Source organism: Vollenhovia emeryi, unplaced genomic scaffold (assembly GCF_000949405.1).
Source record: "Vollenhovia emeryi isolate VEMERY1.0 unplaced genomic scaffold, V.emery_V1.0 DF939155.1, whole genome shotgun sequence".
Lineage (NCBI taxonomy): Eukaryota > Metazoa > Arthropoda > Insecta > Hymenoptera > Formicidae > Vollenhovia > Vollenhovia emeryi.
Window position 1 is genome coordinate 1,429,310 of NW_011967211.1, and position 19,447 is coordinate 1,448,756.

Genomic DNA, 19,447 nt, shown 5'->3' on the forward strand with positions numbered 1-19,447 from the left:
AATATATATTGTGCATATATCGGGGTATGTTGAATGTCGGAGGTTTCGTTAAATGTTTCCCTTCTTATTGTGATTTTTCACTTGACTACATGTCTATTACCGTTCAATCTCTTATATGTACCATTGTAAACTCTATTGCAACGAGGGATTTCCGTTATTCGTTATTGGCATTGTTCTATCGTAAATATGTAAGATATATGGCGGTATATATCATTTTTCACATACACACGCACACATACACACACATGTATATACGCAGGTGTAGAGGAAAGTCCTCTATTATTAGATAGGATTCTAATATGAGATAGTAGGTTTTCAACGTCCGAAATTCAATCTTTTTTTCCACTTAACAGACTTCACTCCAAGGACAAACATTCATGGTGGACGCGACAGATGATGTCTATTGATTTTGCAGAAACCCTGATATCTCATATCAGGAGCCTACCCTATAACGGGGGACTTTCCTCTGTATTGTATGTGGTAAATTACACGAGCCTCTCTACCATATTTGATTATGCACCTATTAGGATATGAGGTATGACAAAGAGTATTATTAAATCTTTTATGCCATATTATTGTGATCGACTAGTAATGACTAAGCTCATTCTCAGTAATATCATTTTTCACACGTACATAAGGCGGACTGATGTACATGCGTTATGATTAAGATTTATGGATTATAGGCCGTCGTCTACAAAAACATTCTTATATCGAATCTATACAGATATGAATGTTCTATTCGTTGGATAAATTACTAATTATGGGATGTATACCTATAAATTGGCGTCCAAATCAAATAGATTGAAACGGAGAAATTTTACGTAGTGCTGTCAGGTAGAAAATTACTAAGCTCTTTCTTTTATACTCGGTAAAATAGATATTAATTTGTCAAGGGATTTCTACGCGGGGGGGGGGGTATTCAATCTAGCAGGGTCCGAAATGAATATTGAATCGTGAATGAGGCTATCTATGTAAAAAAAAATGTTCAATCGAATAGGCTCTTTTTTTCTCACTCGTTGAAGATTTTATAGGAAAAATCTAGACTAGACATTTTAGGACTATGCCTTCTACGTCGTTTTGATTACATCCACGATGTAAGACAAATAATGGAAGGCACATCCTCGATGGAAAGAAAATGATTCTCCCTTATAATAAAAAAATTACACGATCCCTTAATGTCAAAGACCGCCAAGCGCAAGTCCTACGATTCTGTGATCTCATTTTTTTTAATATTATTTTTTCAATTATTTAAATAGTGTGAGATTGCATTTAAAATAAACGTTAAGAATAGTTTGATATAAACGTCATTCAATTCTTTACGCTGAGCAATAAACTATAAGCGCCAGATCTGTTTCCGATTTTCACCGTACTTTATACTTTAGAATCAATCTACTCTCGGGAATCTTTTTTTCGCGGGAGTCTGCCCTTCTTCGAACAGCTGTTGAAGTCGCGTTTAATTAAACGATTAGTTGACCTTTCGGGAACGTTAATACAATATTATCGCAGCAATCAGAACCGAGCAAGACTTTGCATGACTCGTTATCATACTCGTTATTTTACTTTAGAAATTTTCGTCGATATCCCAATTCCGCGCCAAGTTGAAAACTTCGAAATCGCCGTCGAGTACCTCGGGTTTATCAGGTGCGACTAATATCTCGGGTCGCAGTGCCACACAGTCTCTCGGCGAGCATTCGATGCGGCCTTCGGAGCCGCAGCTGCATTCGACGCAGTTCCCGGTTGAGTGTGGTAGTGTCTCACCCTGTCGATACTCTCTTCCTATAATTCAAGTCTCATGGTACATACGAATTTCCTTTTTAAAAGTCCGGAACCGCGCACGTATGTATACATGAACGCGCGGCTTTTATAACATATAAAAGAAAATAGGCTTCCAAAGTACATAAAAGCTCATGCTTTTATCTTGCGCCAAGGCACTATGAATATTAAATGTGCATTGTGTGCTTAAACAACGTGAGGTATAAAGTAAATTTTAAACAAATCTTCAAAGATTTGTAATACTTATGCTGTAAGAAGGACTTTTGGGAAATAATATTAAAAAGTCTCTAGAAATCTATTAGAATTACTTTCAATAAATATGCAACGTGCATTGTGACGTTTATGAATACATGTATAAATTAAATTTTATTATTTCTGACAATCGATATAAAAATAACGGTCTAATAAAAAAATCGCTGTAAAAATAACGATCAAATCAAAATATCAAGAGCAAGTTAATGAGGAGAGACGAATTAATAAATACCCATCACGAGGCAAATGGTCGGTGCAGAAGGCGTTGTACTTGACAGAGTGGCGTTAATTTCTTTATGTTCCTCTTGGTTAATCGACGAGTCAAAATTTCCGGAAGCCTCGAAGCCGTCCACAATGTCCGTACTCATTCCCAGAGACGAAGTGTAATTGCTTTCCACCGCGGTCGATCGCAGAGAAGACGGGTCGAGCGACGAGGCCATGTTCGAATTATAATTTTGCCACCAACAGTAAACTTCGCCGACGACGCATAGGCAATGTGAATTCGCGTCACGCGACGGTATCTGGGGAGAAAGCGCGGTGCGTTTAGTAAAAGATTTTAATGAAAAAAAACACAAGAGAAAAATGATATAAAAATTCAGTGCTTGATTAACCAATTATCATATTGGGATATAAGAACAAAATAATTCCCCTTCTCGCAATCACGTTACTATTCTCAATGATGATTCTAATTTGGAACATAATCAACGTTGTGACATAAAAATTTTTGAGTTATGAACAAAGAACAAAACTGGAGAGAGTCCAATTCACGAAGAAAACTTGAGAGAGCCAAATGGATTACACAGCTGCATTCGTCAATTAATTTTAGTGAAGTTTACTGTAATAGAAGCCTGATCTGAGGAAGTTAGTTACAGAGATATACCTAATACTAAGGCTGCTAAAACTGTGATAAATGATAATCCTTCTCAACAGTTTCTCAACACTTAAGGGCAGATCGACTCGAGTAAAGGAGGAAAAGGGGAAGATAAAGAGAGAGAGAGAGAGAGAGAGAGAGAGAGAGAGAGAGAGAGAGAGAGAGAGAGAGAAAAAGAAAGAAAGAATTTTTACTTGTACAAATGCACCAGAGAGTACGATTTTTATCTCATATAAAATTTCTTTTATCTTAAGGTAAAAGAGACGTGTTACTCTCCGTTGAATTATTTAAACTAATTTCTTATTAATTCCTGCGAAGATGTGAAGATGTCAACGTTTTATTTTCCTCCATTTTTCGTGATTGTTTGTCACACTAAAAAGAGATTTTCTCTCGCCGGTATATTTCGTCAGTCGTTACCGTTTGACTGTGAGAATAGAAATTCCCGTCTACAATGCACTTTTTGAGAAACGGGTCCTCTGTAGTGACGTCATCATCGCTGTCGTCTCGAAACGTAACGCCAATTTCATCCAATAAAGCCTGACCTGTCGCTCTCGCAGGTGCTGTAACCAAAATCATAAATGAAAGATCAGCGACGGCTGAAGGCTTGCTGTTTCAATAAATCTTTCTTTTTCAATCGAATTAACATTGAACGAGATGTGATTATCTGCAATCGCTCGTTAATCTCTAATCATAGTTACCGTACACTCTATCGCTTTTGCAACATTCCATCAACAACAAAATTGTACTTAATTAGACGATCGTTTTAATTGAATTCGCTCGCGGAAATTTGCCCGTGATACGGACGCATACTCATGTGTTCCACAACCCAATTTCGTAATTAGAGCAAGCAATTATGACTGCGCCTCGTACGTCTTAGTCTATCGTGACCTGACGAGCTTAGTTGTACGGAAATAATTTTAAAAAATAACTATTCGCCCTAAATAATAAAAAAAACTTGGTATAGAATTATCATACTTTTTTAACTGAGGTATTTTGTACGATTCGTGCGAAATCAGAATATGTTTGAAGTGTCTGATTTTCAAGGACACGAATAAAAAATTAATAGGTTATTGTAGTCTGTGAAAGATCCGACTCGGTTTTTTAATAGACCCTATCAAGGTAGATTATTTGCAGCAAAGTAATGTAAAAATTAATTCACGACTTTCTAAAAGTTGTAACTTTCTCTTGGTTATATTAATTATGTAATAATGTCATCACACATATCTATGTTAAAGCTAAAATATTTCACTTTATTCGGTGAGAACTATTTGTATATTAGGTCATTATTTTAGACAGACGTGAAAGTTCATCGGACGGTCGTTCGATCAGATAGGATCGAACTAATAAAATTGGTGCAGCCTCGACCAATTTTACGATGTAGAGAGTTCACATGCGAATCTTTTAAAAAGGTGATATTTTTAATAATAAACAGTCTTAAAAAAAATAGTAAAACGGATGGTACCTTGATAAGTCCCTCAATTATTATTACCTATATACCATTCTGAAAGTAATCCGCTAGAAAGACTTTTCCTTTGAACTCGTTAATTACAAAATTACTCATTTTTTAAATTATATTGCAACTGAAAAGATCGACTTCGAAGTTCGTTGAAGTATCTATACCTAAAAGAAAACACATATTGATCTTGAGTCCCCCAAATGGTGAGATACTGCATATCGAAGCGACGAATGTGAAGAAATACAAAGAGTGGTATAGGTAACGAGCGAGACAAGAGATCGATACGCGAAGAAAATAGGATGGTACGTTGCGCAAACAAATAAATGTAGCCTGCATCGCGTGATGAGCTATGAAGTCCTGGGACGACACCAGGATATTAAGCAGGCTCGTCGGCAGAATGAAAAAAAAGGCAGTACATTCCGCTTTGTTTGGTGTGCACTTACGACTATCGTTTAATTATTTCGAATTTAGAAATTACACATAAACGATTCAGCGAATACGTCGGTAAACGAATGAAAGTTAAAATGCTGCATCGCTTTGATGCCTGAATATCTAAACTTGAGATTAATGAAACATCACTGCTGAATTTCTTTTAAAAAGGAACTCATTTGAAATGGGTTAAGTAATTAAATTTAAAATTGCATTAAATGGGTTTTGATAGTTGCTGCAAAAGAGACGAATTTTCAGCCTTTCGCAATATTTATTTTTACGGGTTCATAAATGCATAATCTAGTTATATTATGAGCTAAAAAAATAACGGATTGTTTCCGCAGGACAGTATTCAATCAATTTTATTTCATCTATTCGTTAACAAAATAACAATTATTTAGTTTTCAATAACTTCGTGACGTCATTCAGTGTATATTTGTATGCTGTAAACTATAAAATTGGAAGTTTATTGCACGAGTTTTGAATTAAATGCAGCTTTTTCTAGGGCAAATTACAGGGCTGAGTTACCGCAAACGAACGTGAAATAATGAGTGACTTGGGTTTCTCTCTCTCGCTATTCTCGCGACTCTTTACGACTCTGCAAGTCATTACGTGAGTGTGGCGTATCTCTATTCAAAAAATTGCTTTTGTTTCTAACCGTGTCTGACGAAAGCATTTTAAATTAGATTCTTAAACGCCTGTAAGCACGCTGCAACGTACAGCGTATATCGAGACAGACCGTTGCGCGATGTTTTCTGCATCCGGCGTGACCGAGAAACATTTATCAGCGCTTCCAATAATCAAGCTTCGATAACTAGTAATCAAATTTTGGAACACAAATACCGCAACTTCAAAATTCCATGCTATTTGCATGTGCGTTTGAGATTAAATGTACGTATTAATTCTTTAATGAAAAAGATTTGTCGGTAACTACGTTCTACTGAAATAATAATGCATAATAATTTTTTCTGCATATTAGCGTACGCAATTTACGCGCGTGCCAATTAATACGATGTTGTGTAATATTTTTAACGAACGGATAAATATATAACAACCCGATTATCACCTTTTTAACGAATCGATTCTTGAGCTAACAGGATGGTCATTCGAAGAATCTTTTGAAATCGTGAACAATGGCTCCTCGTTAGCGGGGTGTTTGCTAAAGCGTCATATTAATTCAACAAATCAACTGTGTTGCTTTATGTCCACTGCCCTTTACCTCTTTCCCCGCTGCCATATAAAATTAATTAATAGATAAGGTATGGCCTGCAATTAAAACGTGTTGATTTAACATAATTGTTATTACGGGTGAACGTGTTAATACAGTATCACCGACTCAACAATTTAGCGCATCTGCAAATTGTCGCTTCGACACTTTTGATCGCGGCTCCAAATTATTTGAATTATTCCTCAATCTTTTTTTACCCCTCTCAAGCAAAAATAGATTGGTTGCAAAATAATAATGTTTAAATCATCTTGCATCATTTTGGATACGCGAGGCAAACTGTAGAAGTCACCGCCCGAGAATATGCACGTATCTCGGATAAGCACCGATCATTGTGAATTTGTAAGCGGATTTGAAAGTGTCGTGACTACTTAAAATATACTTATAAATGCTGCGAGAGGCGGTGTTGAGCGCCTTATCTACGGCATGCAGCGACCACCAATGTCGTATTATCTAGGCTGAATTTTGCCTATTATTCCGTGCGCACCAGATGTTAATAATATATCCAAGAATCAATATTTTTACTGTTCCCGGCTAATATCTTTGATGTCGAAACGTTGAAAATGATAATAATTGTGTGTCTGTATTAGATGATTGCCCTCGATTATTAATTGCTCGCTTTATAATGTTATAACAATCATATGCAATTTATAGATAATGAATAATGTATGACAACAAATAAATAATATAATATAGTATCATAAAGTAAACCGAGGTATCAACTTAACGGATTATTAATGATATGAATGCGTGTCTAGCTCTGGTTAAAAAGAGAGGCTTATTTTTCAGATAAATACATATTAAAAAGTAAATAAAAAATAAGCATATAAACCCTCGAACACAATAAAATAAAATACACACCGTATTCCAGTGTAGAACGCGCGCCATTTTTTTTTCATAGCGTATGACAAAAGGTTTATATTCTTTTAACTTTCTCACAGTGTGTGTGTGAGAGTATAAATCTCTTTCGCTAATTGCTACACTGCGCAATATTTATTAAGCACTCACATTTAAAAATGGCCTCGGAGTATAATATATGCCAAGTTATATTTATCATTTCATTTTGCAAATTGCGATAAATTTAAACTACAGTAAATGTAAAACATTTCAAAACTTACATAAATTTTTATACAATTTTTTTCTATACAAATAGCGAGTTTTCGCTGGGCCGAGTAAAATTAAAGTTAAAATTACATTTCAAGCGAAACCATTATTAAAACGATAGTAAAATAGTCTGATATTTGAAAAGAGTACCGAAAAAAGTGATTCTTTCTAAATAAAGTAATTTCTTTTACTTTATTACAAATTGTTATTTATCCTTTTATAAATATCTTATCCAATTGCCAATTATTAAGTCAAATTTACTATTTTGTCGTATTTTTTATATTCCGGTGTATTGATCTAAGCAAATGTATGTATTTAAAAAACTGGTTGGGACACGACATAAAGAGCAGGACAATTCGCATTCTAGTTGGGTGTTTTCCAGTTGTTCGGAAGATTGAGAGTTGCATAGTTAATCCTTGCAGCGTTTTTTTTTACAAAAAACTGCGATTCTACACACATTTCTTTCACATGACAACAGCGTCGGATTTGGCTCCGATTAAATTCCTCTCTCCAAAATTAAACACGTGCATATCCGTACATTTTTTTCACGCGCAAAGTGTGTGAAGCGCACCGAGAAATCGAATACAATTCCGCGAAACGCAATAATAGGCAAATTTTGTGACAATTAAAACACAAAGCGTAATAATACGTTTCATTTGGCGATAATGTGGAGGCGCGAGGGCGGCAGGTGTGCGCCAGGAAACATATGTGCACACTTGGCGGATACGTGTGCACATGCAGATTCGCGCGATTTGGCGACTCACCGGCTATCGAACGGGCGACGTGACAGTGCAGCAGATAACCGACGACGAGCAGCATCCGCGGGAGCCACATCGTTCCGGAGAGCGCGAGAGAGCACGGGGTGAGCCGGCTAATTCGGAAACGCCGAGTCGAGGGGAAGGCACGTGAACCTCGTGGCAGCTCGCGGCGCGACTACCTACCCCCTCCCGCGGGACGAAGGCCACGGACGCGCGTTTCTCCCTCCGCGTCTTTTTTTTCTTTTTCCTCTCTACGTTGACATTCGAGGCGAGGGCCGTGAAGCGGCCTTGAAACGGAGCACGGCGACCGTCGCCGCGGAAGGCGAGCTCTCCCCCGGCAGCCCTTCGCCCTACGCGCGGCCGCCAGCGCAGCCAGCGGTCGACATTGTCACGCCACGCACGTCAAGGTCCAACTGCGAGCGGCCAGTCCTCGGCTACGCCAACCTCGGCAGGTGCAGCGGGTCTCCAACGGCGCCTCGGCCTCGGGAGTGTGCGCACGACGGGAGGACCCGCCGCGTCGCTTCGTCCTCTCTTCTTCTTCCTGCCGCCCCGGCTGCTGCATCCGACACAGCGCGGAGATCCTCGCGAGCGCGTGGCTCTCCTAGGGAGAGCGCCGGGGCAGGACTCGGCTTACCCTTTTAAAACTTGAGAAATTTATTTATCTCGATTCATCGAGGACGCATTTTTCTCAATCTCGCTAAGATTCTTTTTTTTCTAACTTCCCTTTTAACTTCCCGCCAAGTTGCTTACGCTACGGGATTGGATTGTATCGTTGCGCCGCGTTCGTTGATTAAAAGTTTACCGGAGTGTCTGAGATGCCGTAGTTGTGTACCTCGGTGTCTTGCAATAACTGCATTATTCACGTGGTTTCTTTTAACGTAATTAATCGCATGGGGTGTGTTTCACGCCCCATTATATATCAATTTCATTGTCCTCTTTGAGCATCTTCAATGAAACGAAGGTTGATAACATTCTCTTTATCTTCCAGATAGAGATAAGCGTTTTTCTTTAATCGTGAAACAATTCGTGCAGCACTCGATAAAACAAAGTACCTATAAGTGACCTATAAATTTTTTATAGTTTTTTAAATTGGTACATATTTTATATCAAGGATAAGATTAGCATTCGCGTTTCTTAAATTTTTAATTAAAAAAAAAGAAAAAATTGCGACTGCCGAAACCCGGGATTGAACCGGGGACATTTAGATCTTCAGTCTAACGCTCTCCCAACTGAGCTATTTCGGCTCACAACCGAGGACGTTCGTTGGCAGTCTGAAAAGCCGTTGTTGCAATACACGCAACTCATGTTCTTCGTATTAAATATTCGATACAGAAACGTCAAGATATCGTGAATTAATCATGGTTATTGTTATAAAGTTATAGCGCGTATACAGGGTGTCCCAATTTCATGCCCCACCCCAAATAACTTTTTTATTTTTGATCGCAGAAAAAAACGTTTCAGACAAAAGTGGTTTGGTTCGAAGGGGGACACAAGGTGGTGCCATTGACTTGACGTTTAATGGTCATTTGAAGGTCACGTGACGGTCACCTTCAATTTTTTTAATGGAACCCTCTGTTGTTTATTATACTATGTTATTCTGCTAATTAATATGAATAACTTTTGTCCGAAATATTTTTCGATTTGCCTAATACTTTGTGAGATATTCAAGGGAGAATTTATAACTTTTTCAATGTTTAGCTTATGATATCTCGATAGCTGTTTGTCGGAGGGAAAAGTAGTACAGGACTTGTTTACTTGATTTTGTCTCAGGAATATGCTGTTGCAATAGTTCTCCAATTATGGAAAATTTTTGTGTATTGTAACATACACAAAATTTGCATAGACAAAAATGTTCAATAATTCAATATTAATCATTGGTCAATTAATTTCGGACAAGCACGTGTCGCAATCATGTCAAAATTTTCTTCCCCTCCTATCCTTCGAATATCGATCACTTGATAGTCGATGCACGTTGCAAAAACGCGCATTCTATGAAATGTTAAGGTTACGTACTACGAGTGGAAGGGAGGGGGAGCTGTTTTAATTCATGGTCGTGATTCAAGAAGGATTTGAAAGAAACAACTTACAGGGTCAAGGCGAAGTGTTCCGACTGTAAGACGCGTGATAATAGAAGCACACGTGGCAGTGAGGAAAGAGGAAAAATAAATCGCTGTATGTCTTGCATGTGACTCTTGAAGTCTACTTTTCCTTGCTGCTCGTTAATTTTAGCATCGAGAGAGCCTTTAATTGATTAATCACTTATTTAATAAATAAATCTTGAGTCCGCTCAAGTGTGTTCGGGTTTCAGTACCAAAAAAAAGTAAATGCAACTGTAACTTCGTTGCAAGTAACGAGTTACTGCCCAACCCTGGTTTTGACATCGATTGACGAGTCATTTCTCGCTGGGGATTACGTGTATCGACTTAAAGGGAGACTACGTCGAAAAATAAAAATGAGCTTGACCGGGAAAAAATTGTTTCTACGTTAGGCTCAAAACTTTTCAACCCACCCTCGTATATTCGGGATACGCGAAACGTTTGAGTCCTGAACAACATCGCTGTTTTAGACTGGCGTTGAACGCATTATTACGCACGGCGTGCGTGTAACAGTGGGGCCTCCGTTTGTTCGCTTCCTCGGTGCGTTGCCAATTTAAACGGAATCCAACGTGTTTTTCCTGTGACGTGCGTCGAACAACAATGCGCGTAATCTTCCGCCATTAAATCTAAAATCGATGGAGATTTATATATCCCGCCTTCGAATCCCCTTAAACTATTTATTTGTCGCGCAGAAAGAATAATATTTCATATTTATTGGGTCACTCCGGAAGTAAGGCGACTTTCTAGGGATACTTTTTAGAGGTAAAACAAAAATATAACATTTTAATCTCAATGAAAAAATACGTTTTTCCATTATTAATTTACAGCTTCTTCTCATCTCAATCTTAAGGTAGTTGTTTCGTAAAATCACTTATGTGAGAAATGTTTCAAATTTTTTACAGTTTATTCTTTACATTAATACGTGCAAAATAAGAACAATTAAATTAAAATTGACCGTCTCAAAGTTCTAAAAAAAAATGTTAAAGTTTGCTATGGTACGCGAAATATTACGTGTAAAACACGTTAAAAATATTGTTACACGTAACGATGTAATTCGTTGTAATATTATTACACGCGAAATATGATTTGCACATATTGTTATGTGTTAAAATATTAATATTTGCGTTTGCAAACGCAAATGACGGCATATTTTCTTACTTTTTAAACTTAACGGTGAGTGAGATTCGTATGAGAAGCAAATATGTTGTAGAGTAAAATGGGACGAATAACTGGAAAAAAATCAAAATTATTGACCGCTCCGTTTCAACAATATAAACAATTAAATATGTAGAAAGGAAGGAGTGCCAATCACATTGGTGTGAGCCACAAAATGAACGGAAATCGGTTCTCACAAATTTAAACGTCTCGACCCTCCTTCGGGTCTTCCTCAGTAAAACTGCAGTAAAATCATCGAAAATACAGGATAGAATACAATAATACTTATGATACAGATTGGTTAAATAGTAATAATCAGTTACCTCGTTTAAATCGAATAAACAATTGTGTATTAAACTTGCCCTGGCGAAAATGACAAGCTTTATAAAGCGTTGATAACTGTTAAATGAAGGTTTTTTAAAAGTTCAAACGCTTTCAAACTTTATGAGAATGCTTACACAACGCCGCTGCGTTTTGAACGCTTTCAGAACGTTTATAAAATACTGTGTATAACGTTTCATAAAAGTTCTACAAAGCTAAGTTAAAAAATGCTATATACAAACGTCTTCTAAACGCCGCAGCGTTGCAATTTCCGCTCTACAAATTCTCTATTGACCGTTTCTAAACTCTCAACGAACTCCTGCAAACGCTATATACAAGCACTTGTGAAACGTTTTATTTTTGCCAGGGTGAGTGTAGTGTAAGAGACGTGGCGACAGCGCCACAAACTATAATCTTTCGAATCCATTTTATATTATATATTAATCGTGAGTGTATTCTTTAGAACAGTATTGCATCAAGGTATACCATTGTAGTAATTGAGTGCCGGTTCCTGTCTGGAAGAAACTTTTGAGCATTACCGTCGCCAAACAACCACCTTAAATGTTGACTTGCCCGGCGACAAAAGTTTCTGCATAATATCGCGCTATTTGTGAGACGACCCAATGTATTTCAACATCTGTCTTTTATGTATCTCATCTGTCGGGGCAAGTATACCATTCGTACGACCCAGATGTCCTCCGGAAATATTACTTAGAAGACCCCGGGAGTCAACTGCGAGTCTCGCGGCGCGGGGAATTGCATAAATCTGCAAAGTTGGGACAGGGGACAGGTTTACGCTGCGCGAGGCTCGCGTAAATAACGATCGCGCCGTTTCAGAGGGACAGAAAGAGCGGTATACCGCGGGACGCAGACGGAACGAGAAAAAGGGAGACGAGGACGCGGCGCGCGAGGCCGCGCGCGCGCGGGCGCGCGCGGGGCCCACAACGCTCTTCCTGTCGCGGGACTAATTGCCGATACCGCGCGGCCGTGGCGATTGGCACCGGCGCGCGGCGCGTCTGCGTCTGCGTCAGTCGTGTTTCGTACGCCCGACGCGACGGTACGCTGAGCGCACGTCCATTGGAGCGCACGTGGAGCGGAGAGGCCACCGGAGAAATCGCGGCGTTACCGTCCGTCCGTTCGCTCGTCGCCGGGAAGAAGGGTAGAGAAACGGCGCGATGGCCAGCCTGCGGCAGACACCGCTTACGTGCAGCGGCCACACGAGACCCGTGGTCCACCTCGCCTTCTCCGACGTGACCGAGTCCGGCTACTACCTCATCTCTGCGTGCAAAGGTAAACGCGCGAGCCTCGCGCGCCGCTCCGACTTTTCTCTCCTCCTTCCCTCACCGATCCACCGGCCGCGCGGCGTCCGATTCTCGATCGCCTTGGCCCGATTCTCCCCGGCCGCCCCCAAGGCTCCGCGGTGACTTTTCGAGGTTAGACCGGTGCGCGGTGCGTGATCTCTTCCTGCCTGCCGGGGGGAATCGGGACGTGTTGACGTGTGCCCCGCGCGATACGCTCCAGCAAACGCGATCGTTTGCGATCGTTAGTACAAATTTCTCGTCGGCGCTTTCTTCCGCCACGACGCCGTAACGTTCCGCGTAATTACGCCCGACACCGAAAGCTCCAAGTTTTCCAAATGTTTTACGGAATAAGCGCTTCTCAGGCGCACGCTGTATCGTATTACGTTGCAATATAATATTTGACGCAAGATATTTTATGCTTGAAAGGTGTATTTGTTGCACAAAATATTTGGAGAGACCAAAGTTTTGAAAAAGTACCGTATCCTAATATAATATTTAATGTAAAATATGCGAAAGCTGAAGTCTCGACGCAGCTGAAATTGCTTATTTCTGAATTCAATGCGTTGGCAGTTATATTATTTGGGAAATAAGTTGACTTGAATATCCATTCGTACGTGTTTAGGCTAAACGTATTTGTCAGTGGTGCGTATTGAATTGTTGCAAATACAGTTGCATGGGTGAAGTATTTTGGAGCAAACGATTCTTCTTCGTTGTCAGATGGGAAACCTATGTTGCGGCAAGGCGACACTGGGGATTGGATCGGTACGTTTGAAGGACACAAAGGAGCAGTGTGGGGTGTGGCGTTAAATCCACAGGCTACGCGAGCTGCGACCGGCGCAGCAGATTTTAATGCCAAAGTCTGGGACGCGATTAAAGGCGAGGAGGTCCATTCGTTTCAACACAATCATATAGTTAAATCTGTCAATTTTAGTACCGACTCGAATAATCTGTGCACTGGATCCAACGAGAAGCTTGTGCGCATTTATGATCTTAATAAGCCAGAGGCGGCACCGCAGGTAAAATTATAAGCCAGCGATGCTAGAAATACGCTGTACAGACAAACGTCTGGGTTAATATAAAATGACTTGCCTCTTCCTCAGATCTTCTCAGGTCACACAAGTGGTATTAGGCACGTGACTTTCTTCGACAATAACTCTGCCCTAATCACCTGTGCGGACGATAAGACACTGAGGGTGTGGGACAGAAATAGCGGGCAAGAAGTTAAGAGATTAGACTTCCCCGCGATTCCGAGTTCCATGGAAGTGTCGAAGGATGGAAACGTCATTACCACCACTCACTCTAACATTGTTACCTTTTGGGACAGCAAAGAGTACGTAGCACACTTTTCTCTCATAAAAATTGGAAGAGCTACTCCAGACGAAGGAAACCCTCGATTCTTTTCTGGTTTTGTCCCAATTTGGGAAGAAAACACGAGTTTCTTTTTACCAAGCTACCAATACTATTATTATATCGTTAAAGATTCAAATAATATCGAAACATTTTTGCAATAAGGAAGATTATCGCCGATTCTACATGGAAATAAATTTGCTATCCTTTAAATTTGTCAGATTAACCAAGATAAAGGAATTTATGGTCCCGACTCAAGTCAATAGTGCCTGCTTGCACCCGGATAGTACTATTTTTGTTTGTGGCGGGGAGGACTTCAAAATGTACAAGTTTGACTATAACACAGGGGCAGAAATAGGTAAATTCTTTAGTTTATATAATTTAGCAGTTTTTGAAAGCACTCGGTAACTGTATGGAAAACTTGCAGAGTCTTTCAAGGGACACTTTGGGCCTGTACACTGCGTACGCTTTTCACCGGACGGTGAATTGTACGCTAGCGGATCCGAGGACGGTACTTTGAGATTATGGCAGACCGTAGTCGGAAAAACCTACGGGTTGTGGCGCTGCGTAGAACAGACGCCCACAATACAAGAAAATGCCGTCGTAATTAATAACAAACAAGAAGTTCCTGCCACTTAAAGTTGGACCGCAGGGAGAGACAAGAACATCTCCGGATGTCTCTCCGAAGGCCTGTAAGCAGACCTCTCGGATCAAATTCGAGCGAGTGGATGAATATTCTGCAAAATAAAACGCGCCGAATATTTGTTATTTGGGCCGCCGGAAACCCTTGTAAATAACCCATCCTCTTAGAAAGGGATCGCCCGCCTCCACCGTGGCCTTTATTCCAAAACTAACAGTGAGGACCAATTCCAGAGCTCGTGGAGACGCGGGGGATACAGGATTGTTATTTATACTGCGAGAAGGATCAACAATGAAAAAGAAATATTAACATTTATTAACATTATACACGTCACGTTATTATAATACAAAATTAGGTAGAGATGTAACGAGAGAAAGAAAGACAAGTTCGTAACGAACGTTGCATTTGCATTTCTTCCAAGCCGATACCGTCCATCATTTAAGCACATGTAGTGACATATCAGTATGTGACGTTGACACGTACTACACAGCACACATGATATCGCGTGTCTATTTTGACATGCTTTATAATCATTCTCGATCTTAATTTCCGCCATAACGTAATATCACCATAGTGTACATTGCAAGTCTTGCTTGTACGCGCGTTATTTCTGGCAACGATTCTAATTCCCCGCTTTTTTAAAGAGATATCAAATATTTCAATTATATGTAAAAACTTTTAATTGCTTCGACTATTATTCGAAACTAGGAAAGTCTTGACAGATCTTGGAAGATTGGAACGTGATTCTTTAACTCTTAAATGTTTAGAAAATCTTTCTGTAGAAGTTGGGAGTATCGATAACATTAAAAATATAGTGAGGAATATTAACGTAGAGTATTAAAAGACAAAATATCTAAATTTTCGAAACATTTAAGACAAGTTTTCAACACGTTGAAGACTCAACAATTTTTCTGTTTCGAATAATATTCAAAATTGGAAATTGTTGTTATATTCGACATGATCGAATCATGACTACGTGCTAATTTAAAAGGTTACATATCCCGTTTGCGTGTCTTCCTGCTCTCTTTTAGTTTTTCGACGATGCGATCTTGTTCTTCTTCAGTGAACTAAATACTTGCGCCTTATTATCTATATTTACACGCCGACAGGTACTCTTTCTTTTATCTTCCGTTAAGTATCTCCTGCATCTTACATATGTTAAAAACATGCCTACTGTCTCTCCTCGTCTGTCCGCTGTATTTGTTTTTTTTCTTGATAATATCGAGCACGACTGTCCGGTTACGAAATTTTGGGATCGCGTTTGTCATACAGTCTCTCCAAGTAAAGGCAGTGTGTTTTCTGCGTACAATACAATAATCAGTAAAACAAAGTTATGAATTTTGAGTCTTCCCGTCTCTTTCAATTCAGCCGATGAATTGCGAGAGGTCGGGCAGCTTGAAGCCGTTGAATGAGGTTGGCGTCGCTGAACTTCTCAGATTGTTCGTATGTGGCGGAAAACCGGAGAAACCCGAGCCGCTAGGCGTGGTGAATTGTTGTAGCCTCGCATTACTCTCCGAGGCTGCCAACGCGAAGCCGCATTGGGCGGTGCACACATCGTCCCGCAGAATCGCCTCTCGAGATGCCTCTCGCAAAAGTTGATTGCAGTCCGTGACTCTCAGTGAGGCGCATTGCGTCTGAAAGGAGACTTATTTTTAAAATGAACATTTCTTGGAGCTGGAAGAAACCGAAGAGATACGGGCTATAAAAAGATTTATTTGATTGGAGCAACGGAGAGGCCTTGATGCGTTTGTTCTCAATATACTTACGCCTTCATTGGTGCAAACGCAACTAGTGCAAGGTGTAGGGAAGCCAGACTCGCCGACCGCGACGTTTCTTCCGCCGATCTGACAGCCGTGTCTGGTCTCTCGCCAGGCAGAGAAGTCCATGTGAGGCATGGAGCTGCACGGTACGCGTGGGTTCAAGAAATTGCTGGGCAGATCGAACGCCGCTCTCTGCATGTCCGTCTGGTGGTCCATGTTCTCGCACATCACCTTAGCTAGAGTGGTCTTGCGGACCTCTGCCAACTGATGCTCGGTAAAGCGGATGTTTGGATCGTCAGTCTCGTACCAGAAACGATCGCACTTCCTCGACTGTCTGAACTGGATGGCGATGATGCAGGCGAAAGTGGGCCCGACCAAGCCACCCTGAAGCGGCCGCTCGCTCATACCGCCCGGGAAGAGATCGATGTCGTCCACGGAGGTGTATATGCGTTTCATACGAGCTATCACTTCCGGCGCCATTTCTCTCGACAGATCCTCGAATGTAGTGGCCTTCTTCAAGTTACAGAGCGCTCGGTAATGATTGTACGACGGCAATCCGTGGTCACGGGCCCGGTGAACGTTGAGGGCTATCAAATCTACGCCGGAGTGCGGAATACCGCGCTGCTCGAACAGATGATTGGTCACCTCGCCGGTGATGAACTGATCCAACGTCTCCATCGGCGTGGTCACTAGGCCACGGATCATCTCGTCGATCATGTTCTCCTGATAGAGCATGTCCGGATTGAAGAATCCGTCGCGCAGCAGGATAGGCGGGTCGATGTTCTGATAGCTGCGATCCATGCGCGGCAAGTGCGGCCGCAGCAAGGAATGGCCAATTCGAAAGGCTGCGGTGGCGAACTCATTGAGTACACTAGGATTGCAGGTGGGCGAGTATTCCTTGTAGTAACCTTGGGGCAATAACTTGAGACCGTACAAGCTGACGGCGTTCCAGCCAAGGATCCTCGGCAGAAACTCGTTGTACGTGATGTGTTGCAGCATCGCGCTAATGATGCGTCGCGTCTCCTGGAACAGCTTCTCGCCGTCCCAATGGGGATTCACCTGTTTCAAAAATTTTATATTAACGCAAAAGGATGAACTAGCAGTCTGTCGGCAGATTGCTGTAGATTCAATCGGTATATCGCGACTACGTGACGACAGACAGTTTCCTTTCGAATTGACATTTTAATAAAACGGCAAAGAAAGATATTTACCTGCCGCAAACCTTCCATCGCGCGATTGTGCTCGCGTATCCACATGGTGTGCATAACTGCCAGCGCCGGCTGCTCCGAAGCGCGGCCATCACCACCGATGAAGCATAATCCCGATCGCGCTTTGCACTCCGGATGCGTTGGCGACTGCGGCAACAGGTCCCTGCCGCGATTCGGGTGCGACGTGATGTTCATGCGGCCGTTAAAGCCGCGCAGGATGTTGCAGATACACGAGTTCTCGCCGTAGACCACCGACGCGTCCAGGAAACCAGTATTTTGATTTATCTGCTCGCGCGGGCCCAGATGTTGCTGGCCCGGCAACGATCTCATCGACGGGAAACACATACGTGCGCCCGACGAGACGTTCACGGTGGGATAAAAGTGATCGCCCGGCGGCACAGGGAACGGATTGCACTCGGGGTGGACGGTGCGCGGCGAGTCGCATGATCGGCAACTCGGGATCGACTCCGCAAAGCCCTTATGGATGGGTGTCATTGTCAGGTCATGATCCAGGAACTGCGCAAACTGCATCACCATTAGCGTGTAGCGATTATGCAGATTCGATATGTCGGGGTGGATCACAGTGGAGACCACTCGGGGGTTCGGCAGCGACGCGCCGTTAACGGAAGTGCTTCTCGGTTTGGAAACGCCATCCTCGTAAGCGGGCGGTAACAGGCGGGCGAAGGTCGTCAGGGACTTGCCGAGGCTGGGATTGCGCAGATTGTTGCAATGGCCCGACAGGGTTCGGTACGGCGTGGTCGGATCGCATCGGGAATCGTCCACGGGACACTGAACCTCCTCGTGATTCGTCGGCTTGTGATGGTGATTCAGGAAACCGGAGATATCGACGTTCTGCAGCAGATCGGAGAACTCGTTCGTGTTGGGGAAGCCCAGAACGTTCTCCGTGTTTTCGAAGACCTGCCGCCTCCTGCGTCGAAGACCGTGTACACCATTTAGAATCTCATTTGTCGCCAGTTCGTACATAATAGACGAGTTGGCGAGCAACAGGGCGTCCTTGTTGGCCTTGGAGAAGCTGGCCGCGGTGCCGGCGGATGATCTCGGGTCGGCAATTCTCTGTTCCAGCCAGGAGTTGTACTCCAACTGCTTCCGCTCGATCAGCTCTTCCTCAGCTCTCTTCACCGCAGCGGCAAGCACCTCGGGACTGATCTCCGGCAGAAGCTGTATCGGCTCGCCCGTGCTCGTGTTCACCGAGTTATGCTGCATCACAGGAAGCGGCAGCGGATCCTCGGTCCATTCCGCGACGTCCAGGGGTTCGTACTGCTCGCAACTGATCCTGCTGTTCAGGTATTGGTCCTGCCGGATAAACACTCTCGGCTGGATCCTGCGGATGTTGGTGTTGGCGCACAAAATACTGGCGAGAGACACCTTCCTGACCTCGACCAGCTGCGTCGCCGTCAGTCCTGACGGAGGAATGTCATTCTCGTACCAGAAACGGTCGGAATTTCTCATCGTCACAAACTGTTTCTTCAGAAGACACTCGAACGTTGGGCCCACAGCGACGCCCGTGACCGGAATCTCCAAGACACCGCCCACAAGAAGATCCACGTCCTCCACGTTCGCGTAAATCGTACTTAGCAGGTGTGCGTGCTCGGGTCGCATTACTCTCGCTAGATCCGTGAAGTTCTCGATCTGTACCGAAGCGAAATGGTTATTACATGCAACGGTTGTATAGAGACGATAAAAATATGATCGTAAGAACGATTTAAATGACGCAGTTGTACCTACAATCA

General features: G+C 42.2%; 3 protein-coding genes and 1 non-coding gene across 5 annotated transcripts in view; 1 reads left to right on the forward strand and 3 right to left on the reverse strand.

The window, feature by feature from the left end:
• Positions 1–310: 310 nt before the first annotated feature.
• LOC105565136 lies at positions 311–8,219 on the reverse strand. The gene is made up of 4 exons (XM_012018084.1): positions 7,875–8,219; positions 3,314–3,456; positions 2,258–2,546; positions 311–1,776 (listed from the first exon to the last, which is right to left on the reverse strand). Exons 1-4 carry the CDS (start codon positions 7,942–7,944, stop codon positions 1,562–1,564), a joined length of 717 nt encoding a protein of 238 aa, XP_011873474.1. The 5' UTR covers positions 7,945–8,219; the 3' UTR covers positions 311–1,561.
• Positions 8,220–9,039: 820 nt separating this feature from the next.
• Trnaf-gaa lies at positions 9,040–9,112 on the reverse strand. The gene has a single exon. It is a non-coding gene; the product is annotated as a tRNA-Phe (tRNA).
• A 3,331-nt stretch (positions 9,113–12,443) lies between these two features.
• Positions 12,444–15,094, forward strand: LOC105565139 (serine-threonine kinase receptor-associated protein). 2 transcript variants are annotated; one of them, XM_012018088.1, is made up of 5 exons: positions 12,444–12,730; positions 13,459–13,757; positions 13,842–14,071; positions 14,310–14,446; positions 14,516–15,094. In XM_012018088.1, the coding sequence occupies exons 1-5, from the start codon at positions 12,616–12,618 to the stop codon at positions 14,725–14,727; spliced, it is 993 nt and encodes a 330-aa protein (XP_011873478.1). In that variant the 5' UTR covers positions 12,444–12,615; the 3' UTR covers positions 14,728–15,094. The 2 variants fall into 2 exon arrangements, with proteins under 2 accessions (XP_011873478.1, XP_011873479.1); XM_012018089.1 differs by lacking the exon at positions 12,444–12,730 and adding an exon at positions 13,094–13,383 and having other exon boundaries at positions 14,516–15,093.
• An 893-nt stretch (positions 15,095–15,987) lies between these two features.
• The window catches only part of LOC105565138, a 31,000-nt gene continuing 27,540 nt past the window's right edge, over positions 15,988–19,447 (reverse strand). Inside the window, exons 6-8 of the mRNA XM_012018087.1 lie at positions 17,700–19,346; positions 16,495–17,547; positions 15,988–16,362 (exon numbers count right to left, since the gene is read on the reverse strand). Coding sequence (XP_011873477.1) covers positions 16,093–16,362; positions 16,495–17,547; positions 17,700–19,346 — 2,970 coding nt within the window. The 3' untranslated portion in view covers positions 15,988–16,092. The remainder of the gene's footprint in view (positions 16,363–16,494; positions 17,548–17,699; positions 19,347–19,447) is intronic.